The 18,290-nt window shown below is 41.4% G+C and overlaps 1 protein-coding gene across 2 annotated transcripts in view; it reads left to right on the top strand.

Annotated features, from left to right (window-relative positions):
- The first annotated feature begins 284 nt into the window (after positions 1-284).
- The window catches only part of TMA16 (translation machinery associated 16 homolog), a 71,388-nt gene continuing 53,382 nt past the window's right edge, over positions 285-18,290 (top strand). For both annotated transcript variants that reach the window (XM_049852690.1, XM_049852689.1), the window contains exons 1-3: positions 285-424; positions 6,143-6,255; positions 17,681-17,718. In XM_049852690.1, the coding sequence (XP_049708647.1) occupies positions 422-424; positions 6,143-6,255; positions 17,681-17,718 (154 nt within the window). In that variant the 5' untranslated portion in view covers positions 285-421. The remainder of the gene's footprint in view (positions 425-6,142; positions 6,256-17,680; positions 17,719-18,290) is intronic.

Raw genomic sequence — 18,290 nt, 5'->3', positions numbered from 1 at the left:
GCCCCTCGTCTGGCAAGGATGTTGGGCTCTGCAGTCGTGCACCTGGGACAGGTGTCCACAGTCCGAGCTCAAGGCCGGGACACGACTGGCTGGGAGGATAGAGAGCCCGCAAATCCGGCTGCGCCTCCAGGCTTGGCGCTCCTCTCCGGACCAAGTTCAGCTATGGCCACAAACTCCCTTTCCCGCGCCCCACTGGCGAGGGGACTGAAATTCCAACACGGGCGGAAAAGGCTAGGCCTCATTTCCCGGGACGTTTTAGAGAGCTGCGCTCGCCCCTCCTTTTCCGGTAGGGAGGTGCGCCGGCTTCTCCAGCTCCACGTGCGTGTGGCAGGAAGCGCCTGGCCATCCGTAGCCGCTGCCGTCGGGTGAGGGGACCCCTGTCTGGAGCCCGGAGGCCCGGCGTGGCTACGAGGACGTCACCATGGTGGGCCCCCTTCCGCTCCTGTGGGACAGGCCGGGAGGGAGGGGCGGTCTCGGGAAGCTGGTGTCGGACGCCGCGGACCCTGAAACGCGGGGAGAGGAGGACGGAGATGATGCGCTGTATTATAAGCGGCGCGGGGTTGGGGGCGGGAAGGAGCGCCCCAGACGGGCCCCAGCGCGAGTCCCCGCCTTCAGGTTCCGCGTTCGAGTGCTCGGTGCTCGCTGGTCCTGCCTGCTGCCCAACTTCCCCGGTCACCGCCCACTCCGGGGAAAAACCGAAACCAGACCCTCGGTCCTGGCTTCCCTTCCGACCTAGCGACCCTGGAGGACAGGGTAGACCTGCCCCGTAGGGTTTCCAAGGACCGGCTGGTGGATTCGAACCGCTGATCTTTCGGTTAGCAGCGGAACTCTTAACCACTGCGCCACCTCGGCTCCACAGTTAAAGTAACTTAATTCCCCTTTCCTTGTAGTTCTAGCACGTTCTTATCCCGAAACATTGTTTCTGATTTTTTTTCGTGTCATTCTTTTCGTGTAGGAACCTTTTTAAGTAATTTTTTTCTAATTTTTAATAACAAACTTAAAAGTTTATAATGTGATAAAAAGTTACGATATTCTGGCCACAGTGTCTTTTGTCCTCTTATCTCTGTTCCTTTTTATCTTGTTCCTTTCTTTTTTCATTGTGTGCCTGTCATTTTTGTTTTTCATTTCTTACACATTCGTGTAAATTCAGTGTGTTTGCATACCACCATGCTTGTGTGATTCCAGAAAAATACCCTGGCGGATTTGAACTGCTGACCTCTTGGTTAGCAGCTGTAGCACTTGACGGCCATGCCACCAGGGTCTCCCTTGTGTGATTACCAGTCCATTATAACAGTTTTCTTTCATAGCCTTTTCTTTTCGGAATGAAACATTAAAACAGTTACGTGTGCTAATGTGTGTAAGGGAGGCGGATGACTGTCATTTACTACAGCTGTCCTTGACAATCAGAACTTCCCTTTTGTCAAGCTGTGTGGTAGGTGTATATGCCTTGGCATAAGAATCAAGAGAATGGCACATGAATCTGTTCTCATTAGCACATGTCCGCTCCTGTCATTTTTCTGGTACAACAAGCTCAGCTTGGTACTGGTGGTTTTCCATCAAGGCTTCTATGTCAGTCACTAAACTTTCAGTATAGCTCAAAATGTGGGCTAAGGAGCCCATGAGGATGAGTTTGATACCCATCTTTACTAAACTGTGATTTTGGTGAACCTTGCAAAGTCTCAGTTGCCTCATTTATTATATGGTGGATAACAACACCTCATAGAATAGTTGTGAGCATTCAGTATAAAGCACTTAGCCAGTGTCTGGCACCTAGTAATTTTGAGTGGTTGTAGTTGTTTTTAACTTTAGTAATAGTAATAGTACAGCTTGTTATTGTTTCCTTTTATTACTCTGTTCATGTTTTTCTTACTTGGGATCCTACACATGACTTTACAAGTTTATTTGTCTTGTATTAGAAGTTAATTCAACTCTGTGAAGAATTTTTTCATACTAATTCATCCCCCTGAACTTTATTTTGCATTTTAAAAATTGTTTTCTACTTTTATGTTGCTTCTTTCTAGCTAGATTATGTTGTTGTCCTCAAGTCAGCTCTGAATCATTGTCACCTACGTATAACAGAGGAGCCCTGGTGGCAAAATGGCTAAGAGCTTGGTTGCTAACCAGAAATGGGCAGTTTGGATCTACCAGCTGCTCTTTGGAATCTCCCAGTTCTCTGTCCTGTAGGGTCGCCATGAGTCAGACCCGACTCAAGGGCACATAGCAACAACGTGTATAACAGGGCAAAACGTTGCCTTGTCCTGTGCCGCTGTCATGCTCATTGATACGTTTGAGTCCATAGTTGTGACGGTTGCGTCAGTCCATCTTATTGAAGGTTTCTTTTGTTTTCTCTGACCCTCTAACAAACATGATGTCCTTTTTTAGTGATTGGTTTTTCCTGATAATGTGTCCAAAGTAAGTGAGCCAAAGTCTTAGCATCCTCACTTCTAAGGAGCATTCTGGTTGTGCTTCTTCAAGACTGATATTTACCTTCTCTTGGCAGTCCATGGTATTATTTTTCGCCAACACCACAGTTCCAGTACAACAGTTCTAACTTCTTCGTTGTCCAGTTTTCGTATGCATATGAGGTGATTAAAACAACCATGGATTGACTCAAGCACATGCCAGTCATCAGAGTGAAGTCTGTGCTTTTTAGAACTTAAAAGAGTTCTTTTGCAGCAGGTTTGCCCAATGCAGTACGTCCTTTGATTTCTTGACTGCCGTTTCCAAGGACATTGATTGTTGATCCAAGTAGAACTAAATCTTTGGCAACCTCAGTTTTTCTCCCTTTATCAGTCCATTTGTGAGGATTTCTGTTTTCTTTACATTCAGGCATAATCCATACTGAAGGTTATAGTCTTTGACTTTCATCATTAAGTGCTTCAGGTCCTCTTCATTTTCAGCATTCAAGGTTGTGTCATCTGCATATCGCAGGTTTTTAATGAGTATTTCTTTAATTCTTACACCACATTCTTCTTCATATAGTCCAGCTTCTTGGATTATTTGTTCAGCCGTTTCAGGAGGTAGCATATGATCAAGAATCAGTGGTACTGAAGGAAGAAGTTCAAGCTACACTGAAGGCATTGGCGAGAAACAAGGCTCCAGTAATTGACAGAGTATCAGCTGAGGTGTTTCAGCAGACGTATGCAATGCTGGAAGCACAGACTCATCTGTTTCAAGAAATTTGGAAGTCAGCTACCTATGAATTAACTGGAAGAAATCCATATTCGTGCCGTTCCAAAGAAAGGCGATCAAATGGAATGTGAAAATTATCGAAAAATATCATATGCTAACAAAATTTTGCTGGAGACAATTCAGAAGTGACTAGCTGTACAATGATAGGGAACTGCCAGAAATTCAAGCCAGATTCAGGAGAGGACATGGAACTAGGGCTGTCATAGCTGACGTCAAGTGGATTTTGGTGGAAAACACAGACTACCAGGAAGATGTTTATCTGTGTTTTATCAACTATGTGAATGCATTTGACTGTGTGGATCCTAACAATTATGGGTAACATGAAGAATGGGAATTCCAGAATACTTAATCTTGCTTCAAAACATGTGCATGGATCAAGAGGCAGTTGTTTCAACAGAACAAGGGGATACTGTGTGGTTTAAAATGGAACAGGTACATCAGGGTTATGTCCTTTTACCTCAGTTGTTCAGTCTGGATGCTGAAGTTGTAAACCATTAAAAAGTGAGCCATCATCCTTTGATTTGTCCTTGCACGTTACTGTGGGCATGAACCGGTACTGACTGCCTTCGTATTCCTTAGGGGCAGGGAGTTTGTTCTGTTGGGCTCAGACCTGGAATGTGAGCTTAGTAAGTCCTAGTAAGGTAGTGAATCTAAGGAAAAACATTGGTGAAAATCTACTACTATACCAACCTTTTTTTTGGGAACGATGTTATATGTACGTGCTTCAAAAAAAAAACCAAAACAGTAAAATGGGTGCCCATGAAAAGTATAATAGTTTACTATTGCTACTTTAACAAATTAATATAATCTTAGTGGCTTCAAACAACACAAATTTAACTTAACATTTCTCTTGGTTCAAAGTCTTAAAATGAGGCTTACTTAGCTAAAATCAAGGGGTCAGCAGGGCTGTGATTCTTCAAGAGCTGTGGTGGAGAATTCTTTCCTTGCCTTTTGGGTTTCTAGAGGATGCCAGTATTCCCTAGCTCAGGGCCTCTTGCTTCATCTTCAAAGCCAGCAGCATCACAGCTTCACTTCTCTTCCTGGGTGGGCTTCTGTCATCACATCCTTTCTCTGATTCTGACCTGCTGCCTCCCTTTTACAAAGACATTGTACTTTGGTCGTGGGGCCCACCCAGTAATCCAGGATAATCTCCCTGTCTCACGATCCTTAACTTGATCACATCTGCATGGCACTTTTGTCCTGTAAGGTAATGTTCACAGGTTCCAGGGGTTAGGATGTGGATATCTTTGGGGAGACCATTATTCCACTTACCACCCAAGGTAAACCTCCCTCCAGCTCTGCTGCCTAGTCCCCTTCTTTGAAACAACCACCATTAATAGCCTCTTAGCTATTTTATGTACATGTATGTTTCCTAGCCCCCTTTTTATATGCCTAGTAGAGAAGACAAACTCTAATGCCCTTTTTTTCCCTCACCTTACTTGATTGTAGAGGTTAGACTGTGTGTATGTACTTCCTGTTTTTTTTTAAACAGCCAATAATTATTCTGTTTGCTTTTCACTGTAGTTTATTTAACTAGACCCCTGATGGACATGTAAGCTCTTTCCATTCTTTTGCTACTATAGGCACTTCTACATTGAGTGGTGTTCTTGCTTATTTGTACATGTTGAAATATGTCTGTGGAATAAATTACTGTAAGTAGAATTCCTTGGTCAAAGGCATGTGCAGTTTTTATCTTGATAGAAACTATCAAATTGCCTGCCAGAAAGATTATACCAGTTTGAACCCCGGTGATATGTGAGACTGCTGACTACTCACAGCCTCACTAACTGTTAATTTTTCACCTTTGTCAGTGCTTGGAAAGACCTTCCTCACTCTGAGATACATTTACAAAACAAACAAAAAACTTCCTGTCTTCTAGGATTTGTGTGGTTTCCTTTTTTATGCTTAAATGTGGTTCATTACAACCTAAACTTAGAATAGGAGGGATAGACCAACTTTTTAAAAGAGAAATTCATATGCTTTTAGTTTTATTTACATTTTCTTTGGAGTGCTTCAGATATTTAATGCTAATCCAAATCCATTTGTTGTTGTTGGGTGCTGTTGAGTTTGTTTCGAGTTAGTGATTCCAAGTGACAGTGGAACAATGATCCATAGGTTTTCTTGACTGTAATCTTTATGCAAGCAGATCGCCAGGCATTTTTCCCACAGAGCTGTAGGGGGTTTTGAACCGCCAACGTTTTTGTTTGTAGCCCAGAGCTTAGTGGTTGAGCCTTAGGGAGGTGGTGTTCAGTTGTGAAGTCTGTAGCATTGGGAGTGGGTTGTATCTGGTCTAGCTTTTGCGCTCTTCTCCCTTTCCTGTGTTTTCAGGGTGGAGGAAGTATATGGGGATGTGGGGTGGTTGTTGAGTTGTCCTGAGTCTCTCTAATTGCTTTTGGATTTTCATGGTAGGTCTGTGAGCAGGAGTTTCTTTTCCCTCAGCTGTTGAGGTCAAGGCAACAGGTAGATGCAGCCTAGCTTTGTAACACATAATAATTTAGCTAAACTTTGGGAAATCTAGAGGATGACTTAATATCAAATCTTATTTTATGCACTTTTATTTTTTTCTTGTTTTTGGTAATATGTGTTTGATCAGCACTTTGAAGGCCTAGATATGGGGTCTTAGGGTGGGAAAGGGTTAAGTAGAGGGACATTGAAAGGGAGGTAAACCCAATGCCGACGAGTTGATTTTCTGGTTTGAGTATAAGGTATGGAGTCCCTGGGTAGTAAAAACAGTTAATATGGTCAACTGCTAACCAAAAGGTTGGTGGTTTGAACCCATGTAGCCACTGCATGGGAGAAAGCTCTGGCCCTCTGCTTCTTTAAAGATTGCAACCAAGAAAGCCCTATGGGGCCATCCTACTATGTCAAATGGGGTCTCAGTGAGTTGAAACTGACTCAGTGGCAGCTAACAACAACAACCTATGTGTCATGTGTTTTTCTACATTTTTAGCCTAAACCACTGAAGGGAAAAAATGGAGGACGGGAAAAGAAAGTCATCCATCCATACAGTAGAAGAGCAGCTCAAATTACGAGAGAGGCCCACAAACAGGAAAAAAAGGAAAAGTAAGTATCTCTTCATCATTTGCGTTATGTGTTGGTGAAAAGCCAGTTTGTTTGTTTATCCTTCTGAGATTTAAATTTCATCAATGCTCCTTTCCTTTCTTTATTTAGTAATTATGTACTGCGTCTGTTTGAAGCACTGAGGATAAAACAGTGAACATGAGCTCTGGTCTTACAGAGCTTACATAAAACAGATAAATAAATTTAAATAGCAGGCTGCTATGAGTGCAGTGAAGAAAAATGAAAGAGCCTTAATGGAATGGAGAAATGCTGTTTTACATAGAATGGCCATGAAAGGTCTCTGAGGGAATGAGCTGTGCAGATGTAGATACATAAAGGAGGTATACCAAAAAAAAAAACAAACCCGTTGCTATCGAGTTGATTCCGACTCGTAGTGACCCTGTAGGACAGAATAGAACTGCTCCATAGAGTTGCCAAGGAGCCGCTGGAAGATTTGAACTGCTGACCTCTTGGGGTTTCCTAAAGGAGCTATAGAACGGGTATTTGGATGTGTAAAGTCTAGGGGTCAAGGGATAGGTTAGGGAGGTAGACACAAATTTGGGAGCCATCAGCATCTAAACGGATGAGACTGGATGTGTTAACCCTAGGAGAAATATATACAAGGATGAGAAGGGAGGCGAGGATTGAAGCTGGAAGCCCTCTATCATTTAGAGTTTGGGATAAAGGAGAAGGATCCAACAAATGAAACTGAGAAGGAGTGGCCAGTGAGAAGGGGGAAAAAGAGAAGATGGTGATCAATCTATGTCATATGCTGTTGATTAATATGAGGCCTGAGAATTGACCGTTAGATTTAGTAATGTGGAGACCATCAGTAACATCCCATAGGAGGAGGAGTATTGGAGTGGTAAAAAGTGAGTATAGCCATGAGCCTGCATTCTTGTATGCCATTTTAATTCCCATGCTGCTTTTACTATATGTATTTTTGAGTTATTTTCTTAGTGGATGTCCTTGGGTTTACAGTTAACTTCTTATCTTAATATAGTTTGGATCAAAGTATCTTATTTTCAATGGCATACAAAAATTTGCTTCACCATAGATCCATTCCCATCTCCTCCAATCCCAGTTACATTTTTATATGTTATAAGCCCATTAACACAGTTTTATAGTTATTGCTTTATGCATTTTTGACGGCAGTGGGTTTTTTATGCATTTGTCTTTTAAATTAGAAGAAAAAAAGTGTTGTAAACTATATGTATATTGCCTTTTACACTTAGCTAAAAAAAAAAAAAGGTGGTACAAATGATTAACGTGCTTGCTTGCTAACAGAAGTTGGTGGTTTGAATCCATCCAGAGCTCCCTTGAATGGAAGGCCTGGTGACCTACTTTTAAAAAGTCAGCTATTGAAAACCCTCTGGAGTACATTCTACTGTGACACCTGGGGTTGTCATTAGTCAGAATCAACTTGATGGCAACTGTTTTTTTTTTTGGGCGGGGGGTTGTTTATATTTACCAAACGGTTTGTTCTTGACTACTAACCTGAAGGTTGATGGTTTGAACCCATCCAGCAGTATAGTGGAAGAAAGGTCCTGGTGACCTGCTTCTGTAAGAATCACAGCTAAGAAAACTCTATGTAGTAGCTTTACTTTGTAACAGATGGGGTCTCCATGAATTGGAATCAATAGCAGTGGGTTTAAGTAATTACCTTTGTGGGTGCCCTTTATTTTTTCAGGTGGATTTGAGTTACTTTTAGTGTTCTTTCAGCTTGAGAAATGTCGAGTGTGTTCCTGCCTTTTGGTTTTGTCTCCAGCTCTTTGCACATGTCATTATAATTAATACTTTGTCTTCTTGAGCCGCCCTTTGAAATCTTGTGTTCAGTTCTTTTGCATCATCATTTCTTCCTTTTGCATTATTTTCCGATTATTAATGGATGTTTGCAGCTGTTTCTTGTCATTTTGAGTTGTGCCATATCAGCAAATGAAGGCCCCGAGAGCTTGACTCCATCCACGTCATTAAGGTCGACCCTACTTTGAGGAGGTAGCTCTTCCCTAGTCATCTTTTGAGTGTCTTCCAACCTGAGGGACTCATCTTCCGGCACTATATCAGACAGTGTTCTGCTGCTATTCCTAAGGTTTTTCACTGGCTAAATCTTCAGAAGTAGACTGCCAAGTCCTTCTTCCTAGTCTGCCTTAGTCTGGAAGCTCAGCTGAAACCTGTCCGCCATGGTTAATCTTTTGGTATTTGAATACCGGTGGCGTAGTTTCCAGCATCACAGCAACACGTAAGCCCCCACAGTACAGGAATGGGTTTTTGGTGGTCCCTATTCTGTCATTGAGAAGCTTGTCTGCATTCTTAAAATGAGGAATTTGTGGGAAAATTTTCTTCTTAAAGACATGAAAATATTAATAGGTATATAATAGCCCTTTTCTGCTCTTCATGCTTCATCTACCTTCTCAGATCAGTTTCCTGGACTGTTCAGCTGGCTGATTCTCATGTCCATCTTTGATCTGTGAGAGTCCCCAGGAACTACTGGTGTAGAAACAAATTAGATTGACTGTTTTAGAATAGCCTTACCATTTTAATGATTTATTTATGTTAGATACGTTTACATAGTAGCTGATAGAACCCAGCACTTTCATTGTTATGTATTGTTTCCTAGCCAAGACCTAAAGCCATACTTAAGTTAAGCTGCTTCAAAGTGATTTGGCTAGATTTTTCCTAGAATATAATTGTTAAGAGCTGTGATAGCACAGTCAACTTTTCTTTCTTCCTTCTTTCCCCTTTCTTTCCCCCCTCTCTCCCCTCCTTCCCTTCCTCTCGACCCAGCCTTTGAAATCTTGTGTTCAATTCTTTTATGTCATCATTTCTTCCCTTCACTTTATTTTCTAGTCATCTCAAAGTTCGTTAAGGGGAGGATTTTCTTCCAAGTCCCTTTATGTGGCTGTGTCCAGAGACATGTTTCTTGCTTGTTAACCTCTTCACAGTGATATAACGTGGCGGCTTGCTTACCCCAGAGTGTGGACTCTGAGACAGAGTGAGAAGAGAGTAAGATGGAATCTTCTTTTCTTTTTTTAATTAATTTTTATTGTGCTTTAAGTGAAAGTTTACAAAACAAGTCAGTCTCTCACTCAAAAATTTATATACACCTTGCCATACACTCCTAATTGCTCTCCCCCTAATGAGACAGCACACACCTTTCCTCCATTATCTCCTTGTGTCCATTTGGGCAGCTTCTAGCCCCCTCTGCCCTCTCATCTCCACTCTAGACAGGAGATGCCAACACAGTCTCATGTGTCTACTTGATCCTAGAAGTCTGTTCTTCACCAGTAACATTTTCTGTCCCATATTCCAGTCCAATCCCTGTTTGAAGAGTTGGCCCTGGGAATGGTTCCTGTCTTGGGCTAACAGAAGGTCTGGAGACCGTGACCTCCAGGGTCCTTGTAGTCCCAGTCTGACCATTAAGCCTGGTCTTTTTACAAGAATTTGGGGTCTGCATCCCACTGTTCTCCTGCTCCCTGAGGGGTCCTCTGTTGTGCTCCCTGTCAGGGCAGTTATCGGTTGTGGCTGGGCACCATCTAGTTCTTCTGGTCGCAGGCTGATGTAGTCTCTGGTTTATGTGGTTCTTTCTGTCTCTTAGGGTCGTAGTTACCTTTTGTCTTTGGTGTTCTTCATTCTTCCTTGCTCCAGGTAGGTTGAGACCAATTGATGCATCTTAGATGGCCGTTTGCTAGCGCTTAAGACCCCAGACACCACTCTCCAAGGTGGGATGCAGAATGTTTTCTTAATAGATTTTATTATGGCAATTGACTTAGATGTCCCCTGAAACCGTGGTCCCCAAACCCCTGCCCCTGCTTCACTGGCCTTAGAAGCATTCAGTTTATTAAGGAAACTTCTTTGCTTTTGGTTTAGTCCAGTTGTGTTGACCACTCCTGTGTGATGTGTTGTTTTTGCCTTCACCTAAAATAAAACTTACCTACTAATTAGTGAAAACCCCTCTCCCTCCCTTCCTCCCTCCCTTCCCCCTCTTGTAAACCATCAAAAAATATTCTCTGTTTAAACTATTTCTCCAATTCTTATAATAGTGGGGAAAACAATCTTTTTATTACCTAAGTTTGGAGTGACATCCGTCATCATTGTGCTATTTTATTTGTTAGAAATAAATGACTAGGTCCGTCTGCACTCCGCAGACAAGGACATGAATATCAAGAGACAAGAACCATGGGGAACCATCTCGTTGTTAGGTGCTCTAGAGTCAGTTCTGACTCAGAGCGACCCTGTGTAGAACATAATTAAACACTGCCCTTTCCTGCACCATTCTCACAGTGGTTGCTATGTTTGAGCCCATTGTTGCAGCTCCTGTGTCAGTCCATCTTGTCGAGGGTCTTGCTCTTTTTCACTGACCCTCTGCTTTACTGTGGTGGTTAAGGTCGTGTGTCAACTTGGCTGGGCAATGATTCTCTATAGTTTGGCAATTATGATGTAGTTTGGCAGGCATACAATGTTGTATTCACCTCCACGTTGAGCTATGATATAATGCGATCACCTCCATGATGGGATCTACTGTGAGTAAACAGTCAGTTGAAAGGGAGTTTCCTTGGGAGTGTGGCCTGCATGCAATGTAGGTGGACTTTCTGGCAAGGCTCTCAGGCTTTTGGTCACGCTGGATCCTGCAGCTGGCTCCTGCTCATATGACTTCCAGTTCTTGGGACTTGAGCTAGCAGCTTACCTGCAGATCTTGGGGTTTGTTGGCCACTGCAGCCTGTGAGCCAGAGGCCTGTGATCTGACCTGCTGCTCTTGGATTCGCCAGCCCCTGCAGCCAAGTGAGTCAGGAGAAGCCTCCAGCCTGACTCACAGACTTGGGGCGCTCCAACCTCTATAACTGAGTGAGCCATTTCTTTGGTATTAATCTCTCTTTATATATGTATGTGTATGTGTATGTGTATGTGTATGTGTATGTGTATGTGTATGTGTATATGTATATGTATATGTATATGGATGCTTCACCGGTTTTGCTTCTCTAGAGAACCCAGCATAAGACATTTACTGAATATGATGTCTTTCTCCAGGAACTCGTCCCTCCTGATAACCTATCCAAAGTACGAGAGGTGAAGTCTTGGCATTTTCGCTTGCAAGGAGCATTCTGGCTGTACTTCCAGGACAGACTTGTTTATTCTTCCGGCAATTATGGTATATTCGATATTCTTCATCAACACCATAATTCAGAGGCATCAATCAGTTCCTCTTCTGTCTTCCTTATTCTTAGTTCATCTTTCGCGTGCATATGAGGGGACGGAAAATTCCATGTCTTGAGTCAGGCACACCCTCGTCTTCAGGTTGACATCCTTGCTTATTAACACTTTAAAGAGGTCTTTTGCAGCAGATTTGTCCAAAGCAATATGTCGTTTGATTTCTTGACTGCTTCTTCCATGGGTGTTGATTGTGGATCCAAGTAAAATGAAATCCTTGACAACCTCAGTCTTTTCTCCATTTATCATGATGTTGCTTATTGGCCAGTTCTGAAGATTTTTGTTTTCTTTATATTGAGGTGTAATCCACACCAAAGGCTGTAGTCTTTGATCTTCCATCAGTAAATACTTTAAGTGATCTTCACTTTCAGCAAGCAAGGTTGTGTCATCTGCATATCATAGGTTATTAATGAGCCTTCCTCCAATCTTGATGCCCCATTCTTCTTCATATAGTCCAGCTTCTTGGAATGTTTGCTCTGCATACAGATTGAATAAGTACGATGAAAGGATGCAACCCTGAAGCACAGCTTTCCTGATTTTGAACCAGGAAGTATCCCTTTTTTTCTGTCCCAATGACTGCCTCTTGATCTATGTACAGGTTGTTCATGAGCACGGTTAAGTGCTCTGGAATTCCCACTCTTTGCAATGTTATCCATAATTTGTTATGGTTCAAATAGTCAAAGGCCTTTGCATAGTCAATAAAACACAGGTAAACAACTTTCAGGAATTCTTTCAGTGACTATCCATCTGACATCAACAATGATATCCCTGCTTCCATGTCTTCTTCTGAATCTGGCTTGAATTTCTGTGGGTTGCCTGTCGATGAACCGCTGCAGCTGTTTTTGAATTATCTTCAGCAGGATTTTACTTGCATATGGTGTTAATAATACTGTTTGATAATTTCCACATTCCGTTGGCTCACCTTTCTCTATAATGGACAGAAATGTGGATCTCTTCCAGTGGGTTGGGCAGGTAGCTGTTTTCCAAATTTCTTAGCACAGATGAGTCGGCACTTCCAGCACTGCATCTGTTTATTGAAACATCTCGATTGGTTTTCCCTCAATTCCTGGAACCTTGTTTTTTGCCAATGCCTTCAGGTCACCTTGAGGTTCTTCCTTCAACACCAGTGGTTCTTGATCACATGTTGCCACCTGAAATGGTTTAATGTTGACCAATCTTTTTGGTACTGTGACTGTGTGTTCCTTCCATCTTTTGATGGTTCCTGTGTCATTCGATATTTTGCCCATAACCAAAAAAAACCAAACCCAGTGCCGTCGAGTCGATTCCAACTCATAGCAACCCCGTAGGACAGAGTAGAACTGCCCCATAGAGTTTGCAAGGAGCGCCTGGCAGATTCGAACTGCCTACCCTTTGGTTAGCAGCGGTAGCACTTAACCACTACGCCACCAGGGTTTCCATAAAAAAAAACCATAGAACCCTTCAAAATAGCAACTTGAGGCTTGAATTTTTTCTTCAGTTCTTTTAGCTTGAGAAATGCTGAGCATGCTCTTCCGTTTTGGTTTTCTAACTCTTTGCACATTTCATTATAATACTTTACTTCGTCTCCTTGGGCCGCCTTTTGAAATCTTTGGTTCGGCTCTTTTACTTCATTTCTTCCATTTGCTTTAGCCACTCTATATTCAAGAGCAAACTTCAAAGTCTACTGACATCTATTTTGATCTTTTCTTTCTTTCCTGTCTTTTTAATGGCCTCTTGCTTTCTTCATGTATGATGTCTTTCCACAGTTCGTCTGGCCTTCAGTCTTTAGTGTTCAGTGCATTAAATCTGTTCTTGAAATGGTCTCCAAATTCAGGTGAAATGTACATAAGATTGTAGTTTTGTTCTTGTGAACTTGTTTCAGTTTTCTTCAACTTCACCTTGCATATGAGCAATTGATGGACTGTTCAGCAGTTGGCCCCTGGCCTTATTCTGACTGATGATATTGAGCTTTTCCGTTGTCTTTTTCCACAGATGTAGTCAATTTGATTTCTGTGTTTTCCATCTGGTGATCTCTATGTGTATAGTCACCGTTTATGTTGCCGAGAAAAGGTATTTTCTATGAATAAGCTGTTAGTCTTGTAAAATTCTGTCATGTGATCTCTGCTGTTGATTCTATCAACAAGACCACATTTTCCAACTACAGATCCTTCTTCGTTTCCAACTTTTGCATTCCAATCACCAGTAATTATCAGTGTGTCTTGATTGTATATTTGATCAATTTTAGACTGCAGAAGTTGGTAGAAATCTTCAATTTATTTACGTTTGGTATTAGCGGCTGGTACGTAAATTTGAGTAATAGTTGCATTATCTGGTCTTTCTTGTAGGCGTATGGGTATGGATATTTTCACATCACTGACAGTGTTGTACTTCAGGATAGATCTTGAAATGTTCTTTTTGACAATGAGTGCAATGCCATTCCTTTTTAATTTGTCATTTCCAACATAGTAGACCATGTGATTGTCTGATTCAAAATGGCCAATACCAGTCCGCTTCAACTCATTAATGCCTAGGATATTGATCTTTATGCATTTCATTTCATTTTTGATAATTTCTCACTTTCCTAGATTCATATTTTGTGCATTCCATGTTCCGATTATTAACAGATGTTTAGAACTGTTTCTCCTCATTTTGAGTTGTGCCACATCAGCAAATGAAGGTCCTGAAAGCTTTTCTCCATCATCAAAGTTGACTACTTTGAAGAGGCAGCTGTTCCCCAGTTGTCTTTAAGTGCTTTCCAATCTGAGTGACTCATCTTACAGCACTTTATCAGTGTTCTGCTGCTCTTCATGAGGTTGTCAATGGCCAGTTTTTTCAAAAGCAGACTTAAAGGCCTTTCCTCCTAGTCTGTGTTAGTCTGGAAGCTCCGCTGCAGCCTGTCCACCGTGGGTGACCCTACCGATATTTGAAATACTAGTGGCATAGCTTCCAGCATCATAGCAACACCCAAGCCACTGCAGTAGGACCACCTGACACACGTGTACTTGGATAGTACTATCTTTTCGAGGTGTCTGCTTATGGAATATACATTGTCTGTAGTCCTCAAAACTAGGGTGATTTTTCTAAGGAAGCAAGGCAGCCAGGGTACCTTGAGTATCCATTTTCTAAAGTTTTCCACAGAACTCAGAATTCTTTGTACCACTTCCTTGGGTTTCTTTTTGGGATGAAGAAGAGGTAGCGGGAGGTTGGGGAAGGTTAGGGTACTGTGCCTTGTAACTGGTGGTAGAGAATACAAAGCCAGGTCTGTGGGATTGATGAGGTTGACCTTTAGTGAAGGACTCGTTCACACAAAGATGCTGCAAAAGGGAGTAGCAACACTAGGGTGTGATTTCAAAGTAGTTCTTCATCTTCCGTGTTTGGAAAGTTCTGATCTAGGACTTTGGAAACATCACTTGTGTTCATATTAAAAGAAACTAGTATGGTTTGAAGATGAGCACATTCCAAGTAATGCACACTTTACAAGGAGAGAGTGCCTGTGTATATGACATGGTTTTGACTTTATTTTATGATGTTCTCACCTTAGCAATATTTTGTTGCTGGGCACTGTTGGCTTCTTTTGTCCTGCTGGGTACATAGCAAAGAACTCTAGATACCAAATGAAACTACTCAGTGTGGAAGTTAGCAGAGAGAAACTAACCATAATGGGTAAGAATCTGGGAAACAGCTGCCTTTGAGAATTAGTGTAGTTGATATCTCCTCACTTAAAAATGTATTCTAAAAAAATCACATTCACATATTGAGTCAATTCTGACTCATAGTGACCTTATGTCACAGAGTAAGAACTACCCCAGGATTTCCTAGGCTATAATCTTTACGGGAGTCAATCCCCAGGTCTTTTCTCCCATGGAGCAGGTGGGCGGGTTTGAAATACCAACCTTGTGGTTAGCAGCCAAGGAGTTAACTATTGTGCCACAAGGGTTCGTTCATTCACACATCAAGTCTGTCTTAATAAGAATGTTTCTATTTTACATTCGGTTACGGTTTTGAATAATTCTCAAATCTGTCTACCAAAACCAAACCCATTGCCATCGAGTTGATGCTAACTCACAGTGACCCTATGGGACAGAGCAGAACTTCCCAATACGGTTTCCAAGGACTGCCTGATGGATTCAAACTGCTGACCTTTTGATTAGCAGCTGTAGCGGTTAACCAGTATGCCACCAGGGTTTCCCAAATCTGTCCACTTTCCTTTATTCTGATTGTTATCACTCTAGTTCAGGCCCCCATCAAGTCCATTCAGAATTTTTGCAGCTGACTGCTAACTTTATTCTTGCATTGCGTAGTTGTCCTTCCCTTCTTCCATTTTATTCCTGAGTAGTATTCCATCGTATGGCTATCCCGTTAATTTATGCTTCCACCTGTTCATGGTCATTTGGATTGTTTCCAGTTTTCGACTATTAGGTTGGCAAATTATGGGGCCAGCCACCTGTTTTTATATAAAATAAAGTTTTGTTTGAAAATAGTTATGCCTATTTGTTTATGTATATCTATGACTTAAAAAATATATTCCCTTTAAAAATCACATTTACACATTAAGTCTGTCTGAATGAGAATGTTTTCATTTTCGTTTTCTCTATTAATTATTAACTGTATTAATTCTCAAAGGCAGTTGCCATGAACATTTGTGTAGAAGAGTTTGTGTAGGGATATGTTTTCATCTCGTTTTAATTGCTAGGATTGGGATCTGGGTTATATGGTGGGTGTATGTTTAAGTATATAAGAAATTGAGCTGATAAGAAATCAAGTTTATAAAAATTGTTGGGTTGTTTGATAGGGGTGTGGTAAGTATATGAGAAATTGTGTATTCTGCAGTTATATATTCTCACCACTGGTGTGTGAGAGTTACAGTTACTCCACATCCTTTCTGACATGTGGTTGTTTCTGGTCCGTTACGTTGTAGCTGCTCTGATAGGTGTGCAGTGGTATCTCTGTGTGGTTACCTTGTCGCTGCTCTGATAGGTGTGCAGTGGTATCTCAGTGTGGTTACGTTGTAGCTGCTCTGATAGGTGTGCAGTGGTATCTCAGTGTGGTTACGTTGTAGCTGCTCTGATAGGTGTGCAGTGGTATCTCAGTGTGGTTTTAGTTGGCCTTTCGTGATGACTGAGGATGTTAGCATTTTTTAGGTGCTTATTGGCCATTTGCATGTAGTGATGAATCTGTTCAAATCTTGCCCATTCTGGTACCGTCTAGCTTGGAGTAGTAAAAGCTGTTAGTGTATTCTGTATACAGGTCCTTTGTTAGTTATTTGTACTGTATTTTCTTCCATCCTGTGACTAAAAAGTTTTTAAAAAAAAAAAATCTGTATTTGTCTAGTTTTCTAGTTGTTAAAAAGTGGGAAGAGAAATCTGGTCTGCTTTTCCTTTATGAGTAGAAGTCACGCACAAAGCCTTCTCCTTTAGCTAAAATATTTTCCTTTTTCCATTCCCGTGCTCCCCATCCCCTTTTTGGCCTGAATAACTTCTCTGCATGTTCCGGTGTCAGTGTAAAATTTACTGGCTCTGGAAGACCTTCTTGGATTCTAAAATGTCCTGTAGGCACTTTTTTAATACGCTCCCATGGACCTATATGCTTCTCTGTGTTCTTATTGCCTCGGGACTGTAAGCTTTCATAGTGTCGGGGCAGCCAACCTTTTGTTCACGGCTGTGTCTCCAGGGGCTAGCATTAATTCTGGCAGACAGCCGGGTGTCCAGAGGTCTCTTTTGAATGATTAGTATTTAGAATATGAATAATAGGAAGCATGTCTTCCCTGGACTGCTTTTTGGGAGTAAATTATTTTCTTTGTTATAATTCTCTTATAATTCAAATTGATAAAGAGTAATCATTCTGTTCTTGTTGAAATCTAGCAGATAACAATAATGCATTTTGGTCTTGGTGGCAGCATTCAGGATTGTGAAAGGTATTCAGTACTCTTTTTGTGCACAAGTTTTATACACTTGTCATTACAAAAACACTTGAGCGTTCATTCTTAATCCAATCAAACGTTCATTTCTGATTTCAAAACTGGTTTGTTCTGTAGACTTCCTTCAGTCATTAAAGAGCTAAAAAAAGTTCATAATAACATTTTCATTTCCATGACATTCCGTGTTTCTGTGTTAAAAAATGAATTTCGTAAATGCGAAAGAATGATCTTTGAAATCTCGTACAGTTTTTCCTTTTTGTTGTTTTCAACTGATCTTTAAATATTTCTTTGGAAATTTTCTAACATGTGTGCACTTTTTCTTCCAAGATTGAAGAATGAAAAAGCCTTGCGTCTCAACATTGTTGGTAAGTGGATTTACTTATTTGAAATGCAGGCTAAAGTATAGGGAAGGTCTGCTCCTCCGTGTTTTCTGTTCTTTAAACTCTCCGAGTGAAAAAACGTTTCTAAGTGAATTTTCTTTGTCAGATGTGATGAAGCCGACTGAAACAAAAAAGATCCATCCTCAACCTCTGACATAAAGTGCTAGTGATTTTTTGTAGTGGTTAAGTGCTACAGCTGCTTACCAAAAGGTCAGCAGTTCAGATCCACCAGGTGCTTCTTGGAAACTCTATGGGGCAGTTCTCCTCTGTCCTGTCGGGTTGCTATGAGTCGGAATCGACTCGATGGCAATGGGTTTGGTTTGTTTTTTTTTTGGTTAGTGATTTTTATCTTGGTTTTTCATATGCTGTCTGGTGTACGTGTGTGTATGTACATATGTAGGTATGTGATATCGATAGCTGTATCTGTATATGTGTAGTTGAATGGATAGCTCTCTAAGCATAAGGATGTCTAAGATTACGGACACGACAGTCCTTATTTAACGACGTGGCCGTACACATTGGTCTGGATCTCAGTGTCCTTCCTTTTTTGGGTCAAA

Source organism: Elephas maximus, chromosome 13 (genome assembly GCF_024166365.1).
Source record: "Elephas maximus indicus isolate mEleMax1 chromosome 13, mEleMax1 primary haplotype, whole genome shotgun sequence".
In the NCBI taxonomy this organism is placed as follows: Eukaryota; Metazoa; Chordata; class Mammalia; order Proboscidea; family Elephantidae; genus Elephas; species Elephas maximus.
This window is presented reverse-complemented; position numbering and strand designations above follow the sequence as displayed.